Source organism: Dermacentor silvarum, chromosome 1 (assembly GCF_013339745.2).
Source record: "Dermacentor silvarum isolate Dsil-2018 chromosome 1, BIME_Dsil_1.4, whole genome shotgun sequence".
Taxonomy (NCBI): Eukaryota; Metazoa; Arthropoda; class Arachnida; order Ixodida; family Ixodidae; genus Dermacentor; species Dermacentor silvarum.
Genome location: NC_051154.1, coordinates 40,115,633 through 40,135,637, shown reverse-complemented (window position 1 = coordinate 40,135,637; position 20,005 = coordinate 40,115,633). Strand labels below are relative to the sequence as shown.

The 20,005-nt window shown below is 44.4% G+C and overlaps 1 protein-coding gene across 2 annotated transcripts in view; it reads left to right on the top strand.

Annotated features, from left to right (window-relative positions):
* Nucleotides 1-20,005, top strand: part of LOC119461146 (uncharacterized) — a 31,070-nt gene that overhangs the window by 3,564 nt on the left and 7,501 nt on the right. The window contains exons 3-7 of one of the 2 annotated variants that reach the window (XM_037722359.2): nucleotides 896-988; nucleotides 2,527-2,602; nucleotides 7,876-8,068; nucleotides 12,984-14,817; nucleotides 18,275-19,476. In XM_037722359.2, coding sequence (XP_037578287.2) covers nucleotides 897-988; nucleotides 2,527-2,602; nucleotides 7,876-8,068; nucleotides 12,984-14,817; nucleotides 18,275-19,476 — 3,397 coding nt within the window. In that variant the 5' untranslated portion in view covers nucleotide 896. Of the gene's footprint in view, nucleotides 1-895; nucleotides 989-2,526; nucleotides 2,603-7,875; nucleotides 8,069-12,983; nucleotides 16,513-18,274; nucleotides 19,477-20,005 lie in introns of those variants that run through there. The other variant, XM_049666839.1, reaches the window with a different exon arrangement.

Below are 20,005 nucleotides of genomic sequence, written 5' to 3'. Positions count from 1 at the left end.
ATGGTACTGCACCAATAGCGCATGAATGGTCGAAGCTAAATGTTTCATGATGGTCCACAAGAGTAAGCGAGTTACTAGCGATAATACACATTTTCTACAAGGTATTACAATGTGCAGAACAGCTACGCTTCAAGCCTTTTGTGCAGCAAGTACAAATCTAACGGAACTGAGCACACCAAGGAGCGATTAGGCAGAAAATGATCAGATAGTGACCGCACCGAGGAACCCCTTACTGAGTCACAAACGTGACAAACCGCTGCTTCAGAATATTTGCCAAATAAAGAACGAAGGCCAAAACATCATCATCCTGATTCAATTCATGAGCGGAAAGTTTGGATCGCTTCAAATACATACTTAGCCCCGCCTTTAGAGCAAGCACCATATAGGCTGTTCGTGCCGTTTGGACATAGCTTAATCAGCTCCGAAAGCGCTTTTGCATGTTCTCTGAAACTGCAGCCATAGCTTCGCGTCGTCCACCCAGTCACCATCTACGATATCTCCCGAAGCAGTGGTTTGGTAAGCCGCACCGGCGTCATACACATCCATTGTAAACACGGAGGCAGTTGAGGCAAGCAATGGACGTGTCGCCATGTGATCAAACATGGCAGTGCCCATGGGATTGCCGCAAAAAGGGTCAATAGTGTCCGTTTTGACCTTTCTTGTTACTGAAGCTTCACTTTTGGTATCATATGCTACATTTGCAACTTTCACATTCTTGCTTTTGCTATATAACGAGATCTGCCACAGTAGCGAGTGAATTCACTCTTATTTATGTGGCAAGTAAACTGCTCTGATAACCTGCATAATTGTATTCGAGTCGTGTATGACACAGGAAAGTGTCATGCTATGTAAAGCATACTATGTTTTCTGAAATGTAGTGTGCTTACTTCTTCAGGATGGTTTGGTACCCGAAGATCTTCGCCATTAAAAAGAAAGGCACAACAGGCACGGAGCTCCCATTTCCATCGGGGCGTTGCTCAATTGGCGGGTATGCATTAACTTTTGGACTTTACCTGTTTAGGTTTTGGGGGTGCTGAAGCTTGTGTGTCAATCAGGGTTTCCACATTGTGCCTTCAAAGAGCTGAACAGGTCTTATCCTCACCCGCAATCAAATGCTTACTGGCTGCTTTGCTGCTGTGCAGAGAGAGTTATTGGTTCACAAATGCTCAAAATCTTGGAAAGTGCTGCATAAAAAGTATTTGTCACATGTATGTCGCATTACTTATTTTCTGGAGTGCTGATACAAATCTCAAAAATTACTTTTGTTTCATGCTGAAAATGTGAAGGGCATAAGAATTCCACGTGTGTCTGCTTTTTGGCTCTGTTTTAGTGCTTCATCAATTTGTATCAACAGATTTTGTGAGTAACAGTTCAGGCTCTTAGGCGTCACTGGTGGCAGAGGCCATAAAAGTACCTAATTTGACAAAGTGCAGTTTTTATTTTTTAAAGTACCATGATTCAGCCAGTTTTGTGGAACATGCACTGTGCTGATAATATAATGAAATCTTTCCTGAACTGCGCATTTTTATAGTTCTGGGAATACGCGAAGTGTAGCACTAATGCACTTTTGCACTACATTTTGAATGCATATTCATCAAAACTAGCAGTAGCCACAGGAAATAAAAAATCGGTATGCTCTGTGTTCTGGCTGACTTACTCAAGATTTCATTTATATTTCTTTGAAACCTCGTAATGATGAGTTAAGCTGATAATGAGGCACTTAATCTGTTCATGCGTTGCTGAATTGAATTGTGTATCTGTGGCACTATGTTAAATAATTATCTAATATATTCCATGACGGATTCAGCGTAGTGATTTACTGCATGCACATGAACTTGTGAACTGACGTCATTCCAAGAGAAAGGATAAAATATAAGCACACACACCTTAAGGCAAAAGCTCAAAAATGAAGTTGTAAAAGCACTGGCTATTTAGTATTGCCAGATGAAAGTCTGCTTAGCTTTCTTAAGATGACATTGTGTTAGTCATATGTCAATGACTGTGGTTTGACTGTGGTTTTTGCAAAGAGATAGTTGCTTTCGTGCTTGTTTGCTAATATGTCAAACAAAGAAAAAAAAAAAGACAAATCGTTACAGACTCAAAGTAGATGACGCAGGAACATCTGGCTAGCTGTATTACGAAGCAAGCTGGAAGCTTTGCTACGCCGGATTCTAGACTGATCATAACAGGGGTATCTGTTAGGCTTCATACATGACAGGAAGTCACTAAGGGGCCTAACCACAAAACGCTTAATTGGTAAGAGTAAAGTGGCTGTGTTGTTTTGGTGTAGGGTTCATGCTCAGGGGGGTGCAAATATATAAAAAAAATGTAAGTTGCGTTATTTTGATAATTTTGACAGTGCAGTTTTGCTGTCTGCTGCCTGTTTATGTAGCAAAGTTGCGTGAAATGGCTACTGTTTTCCTAGAGCTTGCATTTGTCCGTAGATATGTAAATTGAACCTCGTTTTTTGATTGTCTGACACTCAAAGTGCATCTTATGAGCTAGATTCAATCCTCTCTTTTTTAGGGACCCCACCTGTGACGTTCAGATACGAAGCGCAGGATCAGCACATTGCATACTTTTCATTGACACGAACAAGCAGGTAAATATATGAACTTCTCTTGACAGATGACTTTTGGTTGTTTGAGATAGTTGCCAGTATTGCTCTGTTACACCTGTGCTGATAAGTTGCCCAGTACTGTTCAAAGCTCTTCTTTGTCTTTCTATGTTGTATTTTGCACAATGTTAGCCTTTCATGTAGTGCAGCATAAAATGCTTTGGCATGAGCCAATGATGATTTTCTCACGTGGACCTCCAGTTTTTCGTATCATTATATGCTCCTTTGTCGAGTTGTCCATGCCCAAATTTATTTCTATCATTATATTTGGATCTTACACACCTTGAGTTTGTTATTTTCATAGGCAGTTGTTTTGTTTGTTTGATTCTCCATTGTGGCTCAGTGGCTACGACACCCCACTGTAGATCATGAGAAAACGATCACCAGAAGGCGCTACTGAGCCTACTGACAGCATCCCCAATGTGGAAATGTCAAGCAGCGCGGTCACACCGCTTTGTTTACATTGTTTTGCCCGCGCTTTCCTTTGCTGCTCGTGCTCACGGCGCTCCGTTTTCGTTGGCGTGAGATCGCGTGCTTGCTGAACAGCGATGCAAAGACTGCACTGCAGTTTCAAGAAGGTTGCCGACGCCGACAGCTTTTTTCGTGGCGGAAACCTCAAGAAAGGGGAGCATCTGCTTCCACATGTGTATGGCGTCGAACAAATTGTGGGGCGATGAAGTGACAGTGAAAGCCAAGTGCGTGTCAGAGGTGTCCAACAAGATTGTATACGACATCGAGTTAGAGGTACACCGAGTTGAATAATTTAGTCGCTTTTATTTCTCTATGGTGCAGTCACAAAGCGGCCATGCATGCTTGCAGAGATGTACAAAGATGGTGACAATTGCGGTTGGTCGCTAGGCGTGCATACACGGCTGCTCTCATTTTGGCTTCCAGGGAGTGGCATCCGCACTGTCAGCACAGAAATAACACATGCATTAGGCACCAATAAGCCAATAAAATTAATTAACGATGTAAGTACTACATATGCGCATAATGCCTTATATCATTCTGTATAAATATTTAATGTATAACATGCCTTATTCAATGCAGATGTTAGTCATGGCAACTCATAGCATTAGTGAGCAAGGCAACTTTTCACTGCTCATGAGAAATCGCTTGTACAAACTGCTCCGTGAAATGAACCCAGATCACGGTAACCGGCGATTATCTTGGAACCATAGCATGAGCGCAAGAATTAGGGATACGTGCCTCATCAAAGCAAATCTACTTTTTCGTCGAGCGAATGCCCCGCCACACTGATGGCCGGCTATGTATATACGAAACGAATATTCTTGGCAGGAAGAGTGAAGCAGGAAGAATGTGCAAGAGGGCAATTACTTTAAAGCATGTTTGGATATTGTGAACCTAGAAAGCATGGCCAAGCAACAAGCATAATGCGCACGTCTCGGGCAGCTGCTTTCCGAACTTCCGCTTACCGACGCACGTGATGGCTGCAGCTTGCATTAAATACGGATTGCCACCACGCAAAAGACAAGTAGCGCGCGGACCCTTTTGTTGCCTGCACAACTATCAATTTAAGTTGCAGTGTTTAGAAAAGATATAATTCTCTTGAGCTCGCCTAGCTGATCGCGAGTGAAGGAACAGTACAATCAATTAAATTCGGGTGTTTTACATGCCAAAACCTCAATATCATTATGGGGCACGCTGTAATGGAGGGTCTCAGAAACAATTTTGACCACCGGGGGTTCTTTAACGTGCACAAAAATAAAATTACACGGTAACAAGTGTATTCTTGCATTTCGCCCCCATCGAAACGCGGCCGCCCTGGCCGGGAATCGAGCTCGCGTCGTCGGGCTTGGCTGCGCAACATGTATGCATTTACAGCTAAGCTAACACGGTGGATGTCACTGTACGATTCAACTACGCGACATGTCTAAACAAACGGCCATGCACTAAATACATGCATATTACTAGTGCGTTTTTATCGAGCGGCTGTGATACTGCACGCGAATGCGAAAGTACGTGACTTACTTGACTCAGCGCACTGCAGTTATCCACGCTTGTCGTCTGTCCTTCTCGTACCACCTCCCCAGAATTCTGTAGGACTTCACGGGCGGCTTTCGACCTTTCGAGGCTGTTGTGGCAATCAACAACACAGCAGTATTGCGTGCCACCTTTCCTGGTTGATGACGTTGCGCTCACCGTCGCACTTAGGCACCGACTCAGCGGGGCAGGGGGGGGGGGGGGGCGTGCCTCCTCCCTCCTTGGAAGTTGACTCTACTTTTTCCCTTAAAACGTTAATGTGGCTAAAAGCTAATTGCATCATTGTTGACGCGGACGTGCACAGCTTTTATTCATACTTTCGCTTTATTTATGAACATCCTGACAATAGGAAAACCAGCGCATTAGAAGCAGCAATGGCGGCTACCTCATCCGTAATTTTTCACTTCAACATGTTATTTTAATTTCCAGTGTGAACACCCTGCACAGACACATTATATTTCAATGTGTACACAGGACAAAGTTTATGATATTTTTAAAGAGAAAGAGGCAGCCAACTAACGATTATTTCTAATGATATGGATAGCCTATGTCTAGAGAATGAATATGTTGCTGTATGTTCAACTCACTACAAATTGCTTTGCGTGCTTTTTTGACACTGAAAAAGACCTGCAGACTTTAGTGACCCCTTCGGCAGAGTCTTTTATCAACGGTGTGTGAAATGCACGTGAATGATATGTGGGGATGGAAACATCGCAACGTGCATGCAGAGGTCATAAATATATATAATTAACTTAGTAACCGAAGTGACGCGAAGCCGGATTCACTAGAAAACAGAATCAATAGCAGTCATGCGCAGCAGAGCTTTTACTAGGACTCAGAATAAAAAGAAAAGAGGCTGCAGTTTTGCCGCAAAGGCGAAGCAGTATTAGCAATGTTGAAACAAGGTAAAGACTCCACATTAGTAACAAGTTACCGCCCAATAGCCCTCACAAGTTGCGTTTGCAAACTATTTGAAAAAATGATAAACCGTCACCTTTTACACTTCCTTGAGTCAAACAAAATTATTGATCCATATCAGTTCGGCTTCAGAGAAGAACGGTCTACAACCGACTATCTTGTGCACATCGAAGCAAACATTCGTGATGCCTTCATACATAAACAATATTTATTATCTGTGTTTCTCGATATGGAAAAGGCGTACCATACAATGTGGCGTTATGGAATCTTGCGCGATCTGTTGGCAATTGGCATCCGCGGTAATATGTTAAACGTTATTGAAAGCTACCTACACAACCACACATTCCGGGTTAAAATAGGTAATGCACTGTCGCGTCCATTTATGCAGGAAACTGGTGTACCCCAGAGAGGCGTGCTCAGTTGCACACTCTTTATCGTCAAAATGAACATGCTTCGTGCTTCGTTACCACCAGCTATTTTTTATTCCATCTACGTGGACAATATACAGATAGGTTTTAAGTCCTGTAACCTCGCAGTGTGCGAGAGACAAGTACAGCAGGGGTTGAGCAATGTGTCTAAGTGGGCAGACGAAAACGGGTTCAAAGTAAACCCCCACAAAAGTTCTTGTGTTCTTTTCACCAGGAAGAAAGGTCTCGTTGCAGATCCCACTATCGAAATGTATGGACAACAAATACCTGTGAACAAAGAACACAAGTTTTTAGGCATCATACTTGACTCTAACCTTACTTTCATCTACCACATAAAACATCTCAAGGCGAAATGCCTAAAAACAATGAACTTACTGAAAATGTTATCTTGCACATCTTGGGGCAGCGACAGGAAGTGTTTAATGAATCTTCACAAGAGCCTCATTTGGTCACGATTGGACTATGGTGCCGTAGTATATCACTCTGCCACCCTGAGCGCGCTAAAAATGCTAGATCCTGTCCACCATCTAGGTGTCCGCCTGGCCACTGGCACATTCAGAACAAGCCCCGTCGAAAGTCTATGTGTAGAATCAAATGAGTGGTCACTCCATCTCCAGAGAACATACATCAGCTTCACCTATTTTCTCAAAGTGCACTCCGATCGGGAGCATCTTTGTTCTATAATCGACCCTCTATGAGGCGGCCTTTCTCACTGCGTGTAAGAGAACTTAGCGAAGAGATGGATATCCCACTTCTAGAACATCGCCTAATGCCTCCAGCTAAGCTATCACCGCCCTGGGAGTGGCAGGTGATAGAATGTGATTTATCCTTTGTAGAGGTCATAAAGCACGCTCCCGAGCTTGAAATTGCAATGCATTTCCGCGAACTTCAGTCGAAGTACTCGTGCTCGGAGTTTTACACCGATGCATCCAAGTCCTATGCTGGCGTATCTTACGCGGCTGTTGGCCCCTTATTTTCTAAATCTGACGTATTGAACCCCCTAACAAATATCTTCACAGCAGAAGCCTACGCAGTACTGTCAGCGGTGAAACATATAGAAAAATTGAAACTACAAAGGGCAATAATATTTACAGACATGTTGAATTTTGTAAAAGCGGTAACATGTTTACAAAAGCATAAGAATCCTGTTTTTATTGAGCTTTACTCACTCTTGTGTAACATTTACCTATCTCATAGACATGTAATAATATGCTGGGTTCCCGGCCATAGAGGACGAACTGATGCCCTATTCTGTCGTCTCAGAATAGGGCACACATATGGTACTCACAATTTTATATTGAATGGTAATGATCCGGTAATGGTAATGGGTCGACGCAAAATTGTGTGAAATACGATTAACACGCGAAATTAGCTAATAATGAACATGGGAAAAAAGACAGAATAGTGACATATAATCAATATTTAATCATCCAATGATTTGAACAACCATGTATGTCAACTTTGTGTTCTTTAGTGTCGACACTTAGTTGACCCTTTGGTGGTGGGGGTTTGCGAGCGCACACCTTGAATGTCTGCCATGTTTCTTTATAATGAAAGCAACACCGACGAGTTACTGCTTTCAGCCTGGGTGGTCTGGTAAGCAGCCGCACATTTGGCTTGAACAGGCGTCTTATGACTTGAGTCTTGAGCAGGTTCCACATAATTGCTGTTTGAGTTGGAACACAATTAGAACCAGTTGAATGTACCGATAGGTTTAGTTGCATGGTAAAAAATCCAAGGTAGGTAATCGGGAGCCCCACCACTACGCAACTTGTGTTGCTTCATGACATTACACCTTGTAAGCTAGTTAATCAACAAATAAATCAGTCAGTCAATATCATTTTCATTTTCTCTGCATTTAGCATATGACAAGGCACTAATTAATGCTTAATTTTATATTTTATGCAGGCCCATGTCATCAATGTCACTAGTACAAAGGAGGTTCTAAGGAATGATGAACATGTTCCAAATCAGGCTTTCTTGAGCCATGGTGACATTGTGACTGTTGGCTCACGCCAGTTTCGATTTGAGTGGGTGTCCACGCAGAAGAAAAAAGGAAAGCAATCTTCACCTGCTGCCACTGGTTCTCAGCAGCGCAAAGGTAACAACTGACTAATATTGCAGCCCTTTGTTTATTTTTACTTTTACACAAGTTATGGATAAGCCCAATAAAGTGTGAATCATTGTTCTGTCAGCATGCTCTGATACATAGCTTCAATTGTGCATCCTGTGAGTGTTGACTCAATGCTACAAATCAGTGTGTTGCCACTGAGGATGCTTTGAGTGTAAAATGAAAAGGTGGTTTCTTATTGCTGCTGCAGATAGAGTTCGTGAATACCAGTGGGAGTTCGTATATGCTGCCAGTACGGCAGCTTCATACGAAGTAATTTTCACTGCCGTGTGTAATGTATTGTGCCTTAAGTATTCACATTTTGTAGTGTACTTAATTGTATCTGTAAAGCCATAATATGGGTTTAAAACACTTGATTTCTTCGTGTGTGCTATCATATTCAATATGAGCCGCAATGTGCGATCTGCAGACGGAGCACTCTTCTAGTCGAGCAGGTGGCACTCTCGAGAGAAAAGAAGAGAATTCCAGATTCACTTCCAGCAATGCACGTACCCCCGCGCTTTTCGTCTTCTACTTTCTTTGAGAATGATGATACACTATGGATCACCCCAAGACTGGCATTCCTAGGGAATAAACATGTATTCAGCACTGCCCATCTTGAGTCTTATGCACACAGATAGAACTTGTTTTTGCCTGTTGAATGTAGAGTTGTCAAACGGTATCTACACCTCCAGCTTGATTCACTGATCAATGAATCTGAAGGTATAGCTGGGACAAGGGACGACATTCAGCTGCAAATAGATTTTTGAGAAAACTTTGCAGGTTTCTGACAACCATTTCTGTGTATTATAACGATAGCTCTCATTACAGTGTTTCACTAAGGGATTATGAAACATCGTTCGAGCGCACAAATAAACGTGGACGAGAAAAGAAAGACATGAACGCTGGACTTCAACTGAATTTTATTCACGGAAAACAGGGCTTTATGTACACAGTAAGGGGGGGGGGGGGGGGGTGTTAGTGTACACGACCGCTCAAAGATAGTTTCTTGATCCAGGCCACTATCATCAAAGGCGGCGAAAAGCAATTGAAAGCAAAAGTTTCACATCACTCATGTACACTCTTGCACATCTCCCACCTTACCTAGTAGACGCGACACACGCGTTTGCCCTTAGATATTCAAGTTCTTTTTTTCCTGAGCGCATGTAATATAGATTTATTTGAACTTGCCCAGACTCGCACAGGTGCCTAGAAGAGGTCTGGCTGCAAAATTCAGTTGTGATGCTGCTGGTTGAAACGGTAATTAGCAAAACCTCTATAAGGGTGATCATCCTAAAGTTTTTCAGAATTAAACAAAAAAATTGCCTGTAGCAGATAGCATTATTTTTGTCCTTTAACTGGATTATTCAAAGAAGTGGACATTACTAGCACGAGAAATCGAAGCTCATATTCAACTAATGAACAAATTCACTTATTAGCTTCTTCATTAATACAATATGGCACATTTGCAGTTTACAAATTGTAGCTGGTGAGTTTGCAAGATGTATTCACTAGAAATGAATCTCCTGGATAACACCGGTTTCGAGATATTATTTGCCAAAGTGTGGGATGAACTACATGGGTGTTACAGTTAATTTTGTGATTCTATGCATAAAAGAGCATTTTGTTGAAGAAGTGAAACAACAGTGCATTAAAATTTAGTTGTGGGCTCGTGCGTGCCAAAACCACGACATGATTATGAGGCACGTCGTAGTGTGAGACTCCGGATAAATTTTGACCACTTGGTGTTCTTGGCGTTTTTGCCTTTCACCCCTATTGAAATGCTGCCACCGCAGCTGGGATTTGATACCACGCCCTATGCAGTGCAACATCAATGCCACCGCGGTGGGTAACAGTGCTTTCTTTCCCCCCCCTCGCCCTCTTTTTCTTTCTCTTTTTTTAACGGTGCATTCGAGGGTGCATATCTCCAAACTGTTGTCATTCTGGAAGTTCATTCCAAGTGGATATGCCTTGCAAACTCGCCGGCTACAGTTCGTACATTGCAATATGTGCTGTAAAGTAATTTTTTAATTCCGGAAAAAAACTTACAAATTATCACCCTGTATAATAAAAGTCCTATTTGTAGCAAAACGCTTTTAATCATGTTTCTTTGAGCCAATGTTTCTGCAGAATTCAGCAAGAAACTTGAGCAATGATTACTGAATCAAAGGCACTGGTGCATGTGATTGAGATCGGGTTGAGATCAAAGCTTTGGAATTGACTTTACCTACTCATGCTCAGCACTCAGTGCTTTTTTTGCCACTTGCCTGCAACATTTGCATATTAAAAGATGCATGCAAATGATGAACCTATTTTTGGGCAATGTTTTACTTGTCACCAAAGTAAAGGCATGCAACATGTACCATAAAACTCCAAGCAAGCAACCCTCCCCTCCTCAAGCAAGTCAAAATTACCGACAAAGTGAGGGGGGGGGGGGGCGCTATCCCTGAACGGCACCAAAATTCAAAATGGCAAGAACAAAATTTTCCCGCAAAAAAAGAGGGAAGAACAACACAAAAGAAGAAGCCATAAAAACTTATTTTCATGGACTGGATGTGGCAGGCCAATGTTGTGTCTGGGCGCAGTGCGTGATAAGGGTGCAGAGCAGAGGGAAGGGGGGGCTCTTACACGGGTGGGGGCACTTGCTCAGATCAAAATTGACCTGTTACATCATCATAAAAAAATACAATGTTCAATAATTGGGAAATTAAAAAAAACTTGCTTCATTGTAGATTTTGTTGAGTTGAGAGAGGTTCGACTGTATTGGAATGGAAAGTGCACACTAAGTGCACAGGTGACAGGTTTTTCCTGCTCTGCATAATACAGTATAGACCACTTATAACGTATCCGCTTATAGTGCAGGACCGGATATAATACTGTCGTTTTAGACTCCCGTTAATTTTCCCGTATCGCTTATAGTGCAGTTGTGGGACACGAAATACCGGTTAGAGTGCGGCTGCCCAGAAGTTCGGCAGTGAACCTAGACGGCAAACGCTCCTCTCAAGCCACAAATACTGTATTTACTCGAATATAACGCGTACTTTTTTTCCCGATAAGACAGGTCCAAAAATTGCGTGCGCGTTAAACTCTAGTACAACCCTAAATCTGCGTTACCATATAGCCGTCGGCATTTCAAAATGGCCGCCTCGCACGCGCGTCGAGCCTAGCTACCGTAGCTTCCTCCATATGCTGCAGTACACGTACTTAGGCAATAGTCTACCGTCTGTCTTCACGTTCTCTGCGTCTGCTCTATCAGCATAAAGTACCAAGTTCATCATGATGCCACATTTAAAAGGAAAGTGATCATGTGTGCGTCGACGGACGGAAATCGGGCTGCATCACGGGCATTCGGAGAATCCGAAACTTGCGTTTGGGAATGGTGCAAACAGAAGGAGAGGATTTTTGCCAGCAAAGCAATGCGGAACAGTTTCAGTGGAGAGAAGCAAGGCGTAATCTGCGACAATCCACTTCTACGATACGGTCTCCTTGGCCCTATCTTGAAAGCAATCTGCGATGGGGAAAAATCTGCCGCGCGCCGTGTTTTCGCCGCTTATAGGTCGCGTTGAAGCGAGAGACGTGATAGCACGAAGGGTCAATTCGCTCGCCGCGCTTCGTCACTCGAGCGTTTTGACAGTTCGTTTCCGCGGTCAACGAGCGAGATGTGTTCATGTTTGCTTGTGCGCGCATGACACCGTGCTTGTTAATTTATTTAGTAAGCGGATACGAAAGCTAGAGCACGGTGACAGCCACGGCAGAAATGCGCCTGGAGTGTCCATTATCGCAATAAAATAGTTGTTTTGGTTATAGTGTGGTACTGCTTATAGTGCGGATATTCCCGGAGACTTATGTTATAAGCAGTCTACACAAAGAAGTCAGGTACAACTTAAGGCAGGAGAGGCGCCGCCGTGATGACTGAAACATGGCAGCCAATTGCCTCCGCGACTCGGCCCAGTTCGAAGTGCGGGCTGCCATGTTCTCCGTTGGCGGGGTCACCAGCCGTACGGCTCATGACGTCAGTCTAGAGTGCATACCCATTGGTGGAGGCTCGTGTGCATCCGCCTTTGAGGGGCAAATGGCGCTGCCGTCTAAAGTTGTACCTGACTATAGTTGACATTGAGCAAGTGCAATTTTTGAGAGATGTGTAGCTGTATGCCACTCATTTAAGAGGCTTGTCCACAACAGTAGCAGTCAGTAAATGAATTACCAGCGATGTGCATACCTGAAGTGCTCTTCATCGCCTGCATAATTGAGATTGCACTTTGAGTGATTCAGGCCATTTGTCAACAGCAAAGGAACAAAAGATCTTGTTTTGAATGGAGCTGCTGGCTATCACTGTGCTATGGTCGCACACTTGGTGTTAGGTAGTTCTGAATAATAATGCTGCCGCGTCTGCCGGAGTATTGGCTGCGGGAACATATGTGCTAATGCCCACTCAATTGTATTCAGCACAGTTTCTTACAAAGACACGTATGTGTGTACCAAATTACTGACAGTTTTTCGTATTCAAGATCATGCAGCTGTGGCAGGACCCAAGTGTTTGAATTACCAGGGTTGCACTGTATCTCTAGCCTGGCAGTTGCCACTGCACACACTTGCAGGCAGACGAGGACACATTGCGTTGTAAAATTTTGCACTTCTTCAGTGCTGTTGTGTTTGCAGCACAGTAACTAGGTGTAGTTCTTGTGTTACATTTGGCATTTAACAAGAGCTTCTGGTGTACTCTCAACACCAGATACAGATAGTATCAAGTGGCTGTATGTTCAAGTTAACATTATGGTTTACTGTGTCAGATCTTGGGCATTTGTGACTAGCTACTGGGAAGGAAGTAAAGAGTACAGATGTAAAGCTGTGCATGCTAATATGTTGAAGAAGTGGGACATATATCTGGCTGCTTTTGCTCCTGCAGGAGGCCCAAGAGAGAGTTCAACAATGGAAGGTGACACGGGCAAAGAAAGTCCTGTTGTGCAACAGGCGCACGGGACACCTGGCGTCTCTACACCTACAACTAGCTTCTTTGACCAATCACACTACAAGACGCCTTGTATTCCAACAGAAGTGTTTGTGTCACCTCTGTCTGCATCCAACTCAAGTGATGCTGGCCGTCAAACTGAAAGACCAAGTCGTTCCAGGAGTGCAGTAGCACATGGAGCTGCAAGGAATGGTGAAGCCACAGTGCATGCCAAGAGGCTTTCTTGGAATGATGGTCTGCCAAATTCTCCCTGTGAAGTGTCAGACTTCACCAGTTCTCGTAAACTCTTGAAAGCAAAAAGACAAGGTCCTATTGCAACCACCTTTCCCACACCAACGCAAGGTGTAAGCTCTCCTAAAGGGCGTGATGGTTGTGTCATTGATCTAGTTGCCGAATCTTCAGTCAATGGCCAACTGTATGACTCATCATCTTCAACTCCCTTAATAGACGAGCCAAGAATGCGTGCAATGCGCTCTAGAAGTTCTTTGGCAAGTATGGGAGATACCTCTGCTGAGCATGAACGGTCTGCATCACTCGGGAGACTGAGTAAGAGCCCGGTGAAAAGACGCCAGAGTTCTGAAATTACGACAGAGGAGAAGTCTCCCAAACTGAGGCGGCAAAATGGCTATGAAGATGTACAGGATACGTCTTCGGCTAGTCACAGTGATTGTAATGGACAATCTGTTTCGGGAAAATCACTGGGCGAAAACTCTGTGGAAGAGTGCAAAACACACATCAAGGGCCTTGCGACACCAAGCGCAGCTAGTGGAATTCTTGTTGCCAGTACCCCAGTGGCAGGTGTGATTTCAAGAAACAATAGGATGAAGAATGGCAGTGCACGAAAAAGTAACAAGTTGCTGCGGCAGGCGCAGGAAAACAGATCTGTTTATTCCACTCCAGTGCTACAGAACAGCTGGTCAACTTCTAGTGCTGCCACACCTGAACTGTCATTCTTAAGTACCCGTAGCAGTTCTCGCATGACACGTCGAAGCTTCAAAGGGAATGAGTCACTGGATGGGTTGCAGACATCCAACATTTTGGATGACACCTTAGGCTGTGAGTTCATGTTCAAAACGCCTGGATCATCATTTAACTTGAGTGCCACAAAAGAATTAAACTCCAAAGGAAATGGGATGGTTCAGGATGTGTCCGATTCTTCAGCACCTAATGAACCTGCCCAGAAGTCATTAGTAAGCACTTCACAGGCCACAGATACCAGCCTACTACACACTTCTGGAAGGAGGCGAAGCACTGCTTTTACAACGATGTCCGAACATAATGAGGTGCCAGAGCTTGAGATAGTTGGTACATCACTGTCTAAACGTGCGAGCTTACACAGCATTAACACTGCTGTGGAGAAAACCTTCAACATGACTGGTGCAAGGTCCAGCCGCACACCAGCATCAAAGAAAGTGGATGCTGAGGTACTAGAGGGTGGTGTGTTTGGCACACCGAATGCTTTGAATGCTTCAAGAGCTAAGCGCACTCCTGCATCTAAAAAATCAGATGAAGAGATTGCAAAGCAAGGAGCGGTTGCCACTATGCAGGCCCTTAATGTTTCCAGCACTAAGCTAACTCCAGCTTCAAAGAAGGCAAAGGAAGAGGAGGTCCCACAGAAAGAAATTGTATGCACGTCACTGTCAGAACATGTCAGTTCAGGCAATGTGAATGTTGCTCTGGAGAATTCCTTGGGGTATGGCAATGCTCCTGCATCAATGAATGTCACTGCAGGAGTGCCTGAGTCATTTAGCACACCCAGCAATTTAAGTGCGTCAAGGGCTAAGCGGACACCGGCTTTGAAGAAGGTCAACAAAGAAACAACAAAGCAAGAGATGTCGGGAACCCCGAAGTCTGTGAATATTCTTGGAACCAAGGGAACACCAGCTGTGAACCACATAAATGAAAAAGAAGAGCAAGATGCCACAAGCATGTCTCTATTTGAGGATGCGAGTTCAAACGACATAGATATTGCTCTGGGAGGACCTGTCGGCTCTGCCAGGAGGGCTAGATCTGGCCGTGTGTCGGTTTCAAGAACACCAGCTTCAAGGAAACCAAACGAAAAGTTGCCTGATGAAGTGATTATCAATACTCCACGGATGAAAAATAAATTGACTGAAGTTTCAGATCGAATGGATGGGGAGGACCTGCAGCAGGGGATTTGTGAAATCACTAATGGATGCATGACTATGGAAACCAGGGATGCTGTTTTGGAAGAGTCTTTCAGGTCAAGGAGCACAAGATCTAGCAGCACATCAGCCTCGTATGTCCTACACTTTGACACCCCAGAGCTCGTAGCTGTAGGCACGCCAAACAGTTCCAATGCTTCAAAAGCCAAGCGGACTCCAGCTTTGAAGAAAGCAAACAATAAGGAAACAAGCCCAAACGAAGTGGGAACTCCAGGGCCCTTGAACATCTCAGGACCTAACGAAATAGTTACCTCAAACAAAGTAGAGGACTTTGAACAGCATGCAGTAAGTGCTCAGACATCAGACAGCGTGGACGTTTCTGCAGGAGAGTCTGTAAGGACAAGAAGGTCCAGTCGCATTTCAGCCTCAAAGGAAGCAAATGAAGAGGTACTGGAGCAGAAAGCACTTGGCATGTCAGATAAACCTAATATTTCATCAGTGAAGTGTACACCAGTATCTACGAAGACAAATGGCTCTTCAGGGCAAGAGGGGGTGAACACTCCGCACAGCAAAAGAGTTTCAGTCTATAAGCGAACACCAGCTTCAAACAAAGCAAATCGAAAGGCTTCAGAGCAAGAGACAATGGAAACATCTCCATTTAAACATTTGACTTCAGACAACACAAATGTTGATTTGAAAGAGCCTGCCAAGAGTAGAGATGCAAGGTCCAGCTGCACACTATCCTCAAAGGAAGCAAATACAGAGATTCCAGAGCAGGATGAAGCCAACTGTACCCCACCATTTGTGAAGGGGACGGAAGAGACAAAAGAGGAAGATGTGGTACACCTGCCACAGTCCATCAGAACTTCAGGAGCTAAGCGGAAACCGGCCTCAAAGAAAGTTCAGCAAAATGAGGTGTCAGAGTCGAAGTCACTGGACACATCACAATTGAAACATGCGACTTCAAACAGTATGCATGATGCTCTGAAAGAGTCTGTTAGAACTAGAAGTGGCAGGTTGAGCAGTGCTCCGGCATTAAAGAATCTAAGTGCAGAGGTGCCAGGGCAGGACACAGTCAGCACACCAAGCACTTCAAGTTGTTCAAGAGCTACACACACGCGAGTGTCTATGAATGAAGAGAGTACAAAACAAGGTGTGGCCGACACTACCAAGTATTTCAGAGCTTCAGGAGCTAAGCGTACACCAGGCTTCTAATAAGCTGAACCAAGAGAGTGAACATTCGGAGTTGGAGTCATTGAGCACATCACCATCCAAACATGTGACTGCAGATGGTACTGAAGTTGCTGTGGCAGAGTCTATCAAGAAAAGGCACTCAAAGACCATTTGCACTCCAGCCTCTAAGAAAGACAGTGCAAAAGTGCCACAAGAGGAAGCTGTTGGCACACCAAGTATGCTGAATGTTTCAATGGCTGAATCCATGCTAGCATCTAATAAGAATTTGCAGTCCTCCAGAATTTCAGGAGCTCAGAAAACACCACCTTTAAACAAGACAAATCAAGATGAAAAGCCAACTGAACAGCGGACAGGAGGCACATTACCATTGGAACATGCAGCTTCAGACAATACATATGTTGCTGTGGAAGAGTCTGTCAGGAAGAGAAGTGCAAGGTTGAGCCACACAATGGCATCAAGGAAGCTGAGTGCAGAAATGCCAGAGCAAGATATAATCCGCACACCAAGCACTGCGAGTTCTTCAAGAGCCACGCGCATGTCTGCCTCCACGAATGAAGAAATTGCAAAACAAAATACGGTGGACACTCCAAGGCCCTTCAGAGCTGCCGAAGTGAAACAAACACCAGCTTCAACCAAGTCGAACAAAGAAACCCCGCAGCATAAGACAGGAGGCGTAGCTCCATCTAAAGCATCTAAGAAGACAAGCGAAGAGATTGCAAATCAAAAGGCAGTAGTCACTCCACGGTCATTCAGAATTTCAGAAACTAAGCAGGCACAAGCTTTAAACAATGCAAATCAAGAGGAACAGAACCCAAAGCAGGAGACCATGTGCTTATCACCATTTAAGCATGAGGCTTCCGGTAGTGGAGATGTTGCAGAGGAACAGTCTGTAAAAACAACAGGTGGAAGAACTAGCCACACACCAACGGCAAGAAAACTGAATTCCAAAGTGTCACAACAACACACAGTAGACACACTTGACACCTTGAATGCTTCAGGAGCTTACAACACTTTAGTACCCACGAAGATAGAAGAGACAGCACAGCAAGATGTGGTAGACAGTCCGCAGTCTTCTAGAGCCTTGAGGGCTAAGCGGACCTCGGCTCCAAACAAAGTGACTGAAGAGCAAGAGGCACTAATGCAGGGGACAGTTGGCAGTTCCCCATCCAAGCACATCATTTCAGACAGCACAGATGTTACTGGAGAGAAGCCATTTGGGCGAAGGAGTGCAAGGTCTAGCAGCACAGCAGCATTGAAAAATGGTGTGCAAGAGAATTTGCAGAACAAGACAGTATGCACACCTAACACAAGTTTTTCAATCGATAAACAAGTGGCATTTGCAGCGGAGCCAAATGATGTGAGCACAGAGCAGACGACTGCAGATGCTCCAATCAAGAGAGCTAAACGTACATCAGCTTCAACCAAGCTGTGGAAAGAGGCGGAGGTTCCTGGGCAGGAGACCACCAATGAACCTTTATCAAAGCCTGTTTTAAACAATGGTGATGCTGCTGTGGAAGAATCTGTCACGCCTGCAAGAAGTCGGTCCAGCTGCACATTGGCATCAAAGAAGGTGTCTGTAGGTTCCCCAGACCCAGAGGTGGTTTTAGGAGATAAGCATTTAGCATTGTCAGGGAAGGCAAATGAGGCGAAGAAGCAAGTAGTTGGTACTCCAAAATCTTCAAAACTTTCAGGAGCTAAGCAGAAGCCAGCCTCAGGCAAGGTGAGAGTAGAGGAAGACACACAGCATGAGGCAGTGGAGTCACAATCTGAACATGTGAATTCAAATGATGCAGATGTTGCTGCGGAAGGTTGTGTCATGAAAAAGAGTGCAAGGGCTAGCGGCACACCAGCCTCGAAGAAGGCAAACTTGGATACAGTGGAGCTTGAGACAGTTGGCACACCAAGCAGTTCAAGGTCTAAGCGGACAGTTGCCTCGAAGGCTAATGGAAAGGTCACACAGTCATTGAATACTGGAAAATCCAGGCGTAAACCAGCATCATGCAATGTGAATGACCAGGACGAAGCACCAGAGCAAGAGCTGACAGGCACGTTGTCATCTGAACATGTGACTGCAGATGTAACAGATGTTGCTGTGGAACAAACTGCCACCAGGAGTGTCCGGTCAAGCCGCACACCAGCTTCAAGGCGCATGGATGCAGATGTACCAAAGTTGGAGACTGTGGGCATGCTAAGTTCTTCAGGAGCTAAACGTACACCAGCTTCAAAGGTCACAAATGAAGATCTTGAGCAGGGGAGAATTGACACTCTGAAATCCTCGAAATCTGCGGGAGCTAAACAAACATCAGTTCCCGAAAATGCTAATGAAAAAGAAGAGGCTTCAGCACAGATAAGCAATGTCAATGCTGCATTGGAGGACTCTGCCAGGTCAGTAAGAAGCACAAGGTCATGTCGTACTGTGGCTTCAAGAAAAGTAAACGTTGAAGTCTCTGCACAGGAGACTGCAGAGCAGCCACCCCAGAAGAAAGCATCTAGAGCTAAACGTACACAGGCTTCAAGGAAAATGAATGAAGAATGTGACACCCCAGGATCATTAGTCGAACCACTCGCAGAAAATGTGGTTTCGTCTGAAAAGGAACCCGTTCAAAGTCCTGTAAAGGGTCGAAGAAAGCGTGCAGCTGCCGTTAAACAGGAGAACATACCTGAGCAAGAGCTGAAAGATGAGGCGGTCACACTTCCACCGTCTTCTACCTCAAGGCGAGGGCGAGGAAAGCGTGCACTTGCTTCGCTAGAGGAAGGTGTAGAAACTCAGCCAAGCACTGTTGAAGACAATGTTGGCACTATTCAGAAAAAAAAGGGCCGTCAACCAAAGCAAGTGGCTCCTTCTGTGGATGTATCAGAGCAGAATGATGCTGAAGAGTTGAGCAAAAAAGTGGGTATCTCCTCAAAGAGCACAAAATCACGCCGTGTTGCCTCATCGAAGCAAGAACAAAATGATGAGGCTCTAGAAGATAATTTATGCACCGACGAAGCAACATTGGCAGCATCATTGCGAAGGAGCAAGCGTAAGGTCGCTGAAGTGACTGCCACTGTGGAGGTTACGCCAAAGAAAACCAGGGGAAGGCGTGCCAAAGCTGTGGAGAGTGTGAATGGTGAGTAGCATTTTTTAAAACCTGGACCCAGATTTCATAAAGATCAGAATCGGTCACTGGACATACTGTGTGATAAAGGAACGGAGTCAAGATGAGGGAATAATTCAAAATACAGCTTGTATGTGTCTCGCTGGTACTTTTACAACCCTTTTAGTGATGTAATAGTGACATCATGTAGACCACAATTTCACGAATAATTTGTTTTATTTGTATTACCTATTCAATTTTAATGTTTGGCTCTTTCTACAATGTTATTTTTGGATTTCAACTTTTCACCAGCCGCCCTTATGTGGCATCATTGTGAGTGTTAAAGATCACGGAGGTTACACAAGTCAACAAAGGCTGCACTGACAACTGCCTACTAACTGCCAAACCCAGTTTGGTGATACCCTGATGAGGATAATATTTAGGCCTTTGTAAACTCCTTCATAAGCTTATTTTGGGGCCGTGTCAGTGGCATGCCTTGCTTGAAGGTGTCTTAATGGTGCCTCTACAAGTGCACAATAACAGATAGTATTTTTGCCTGAAT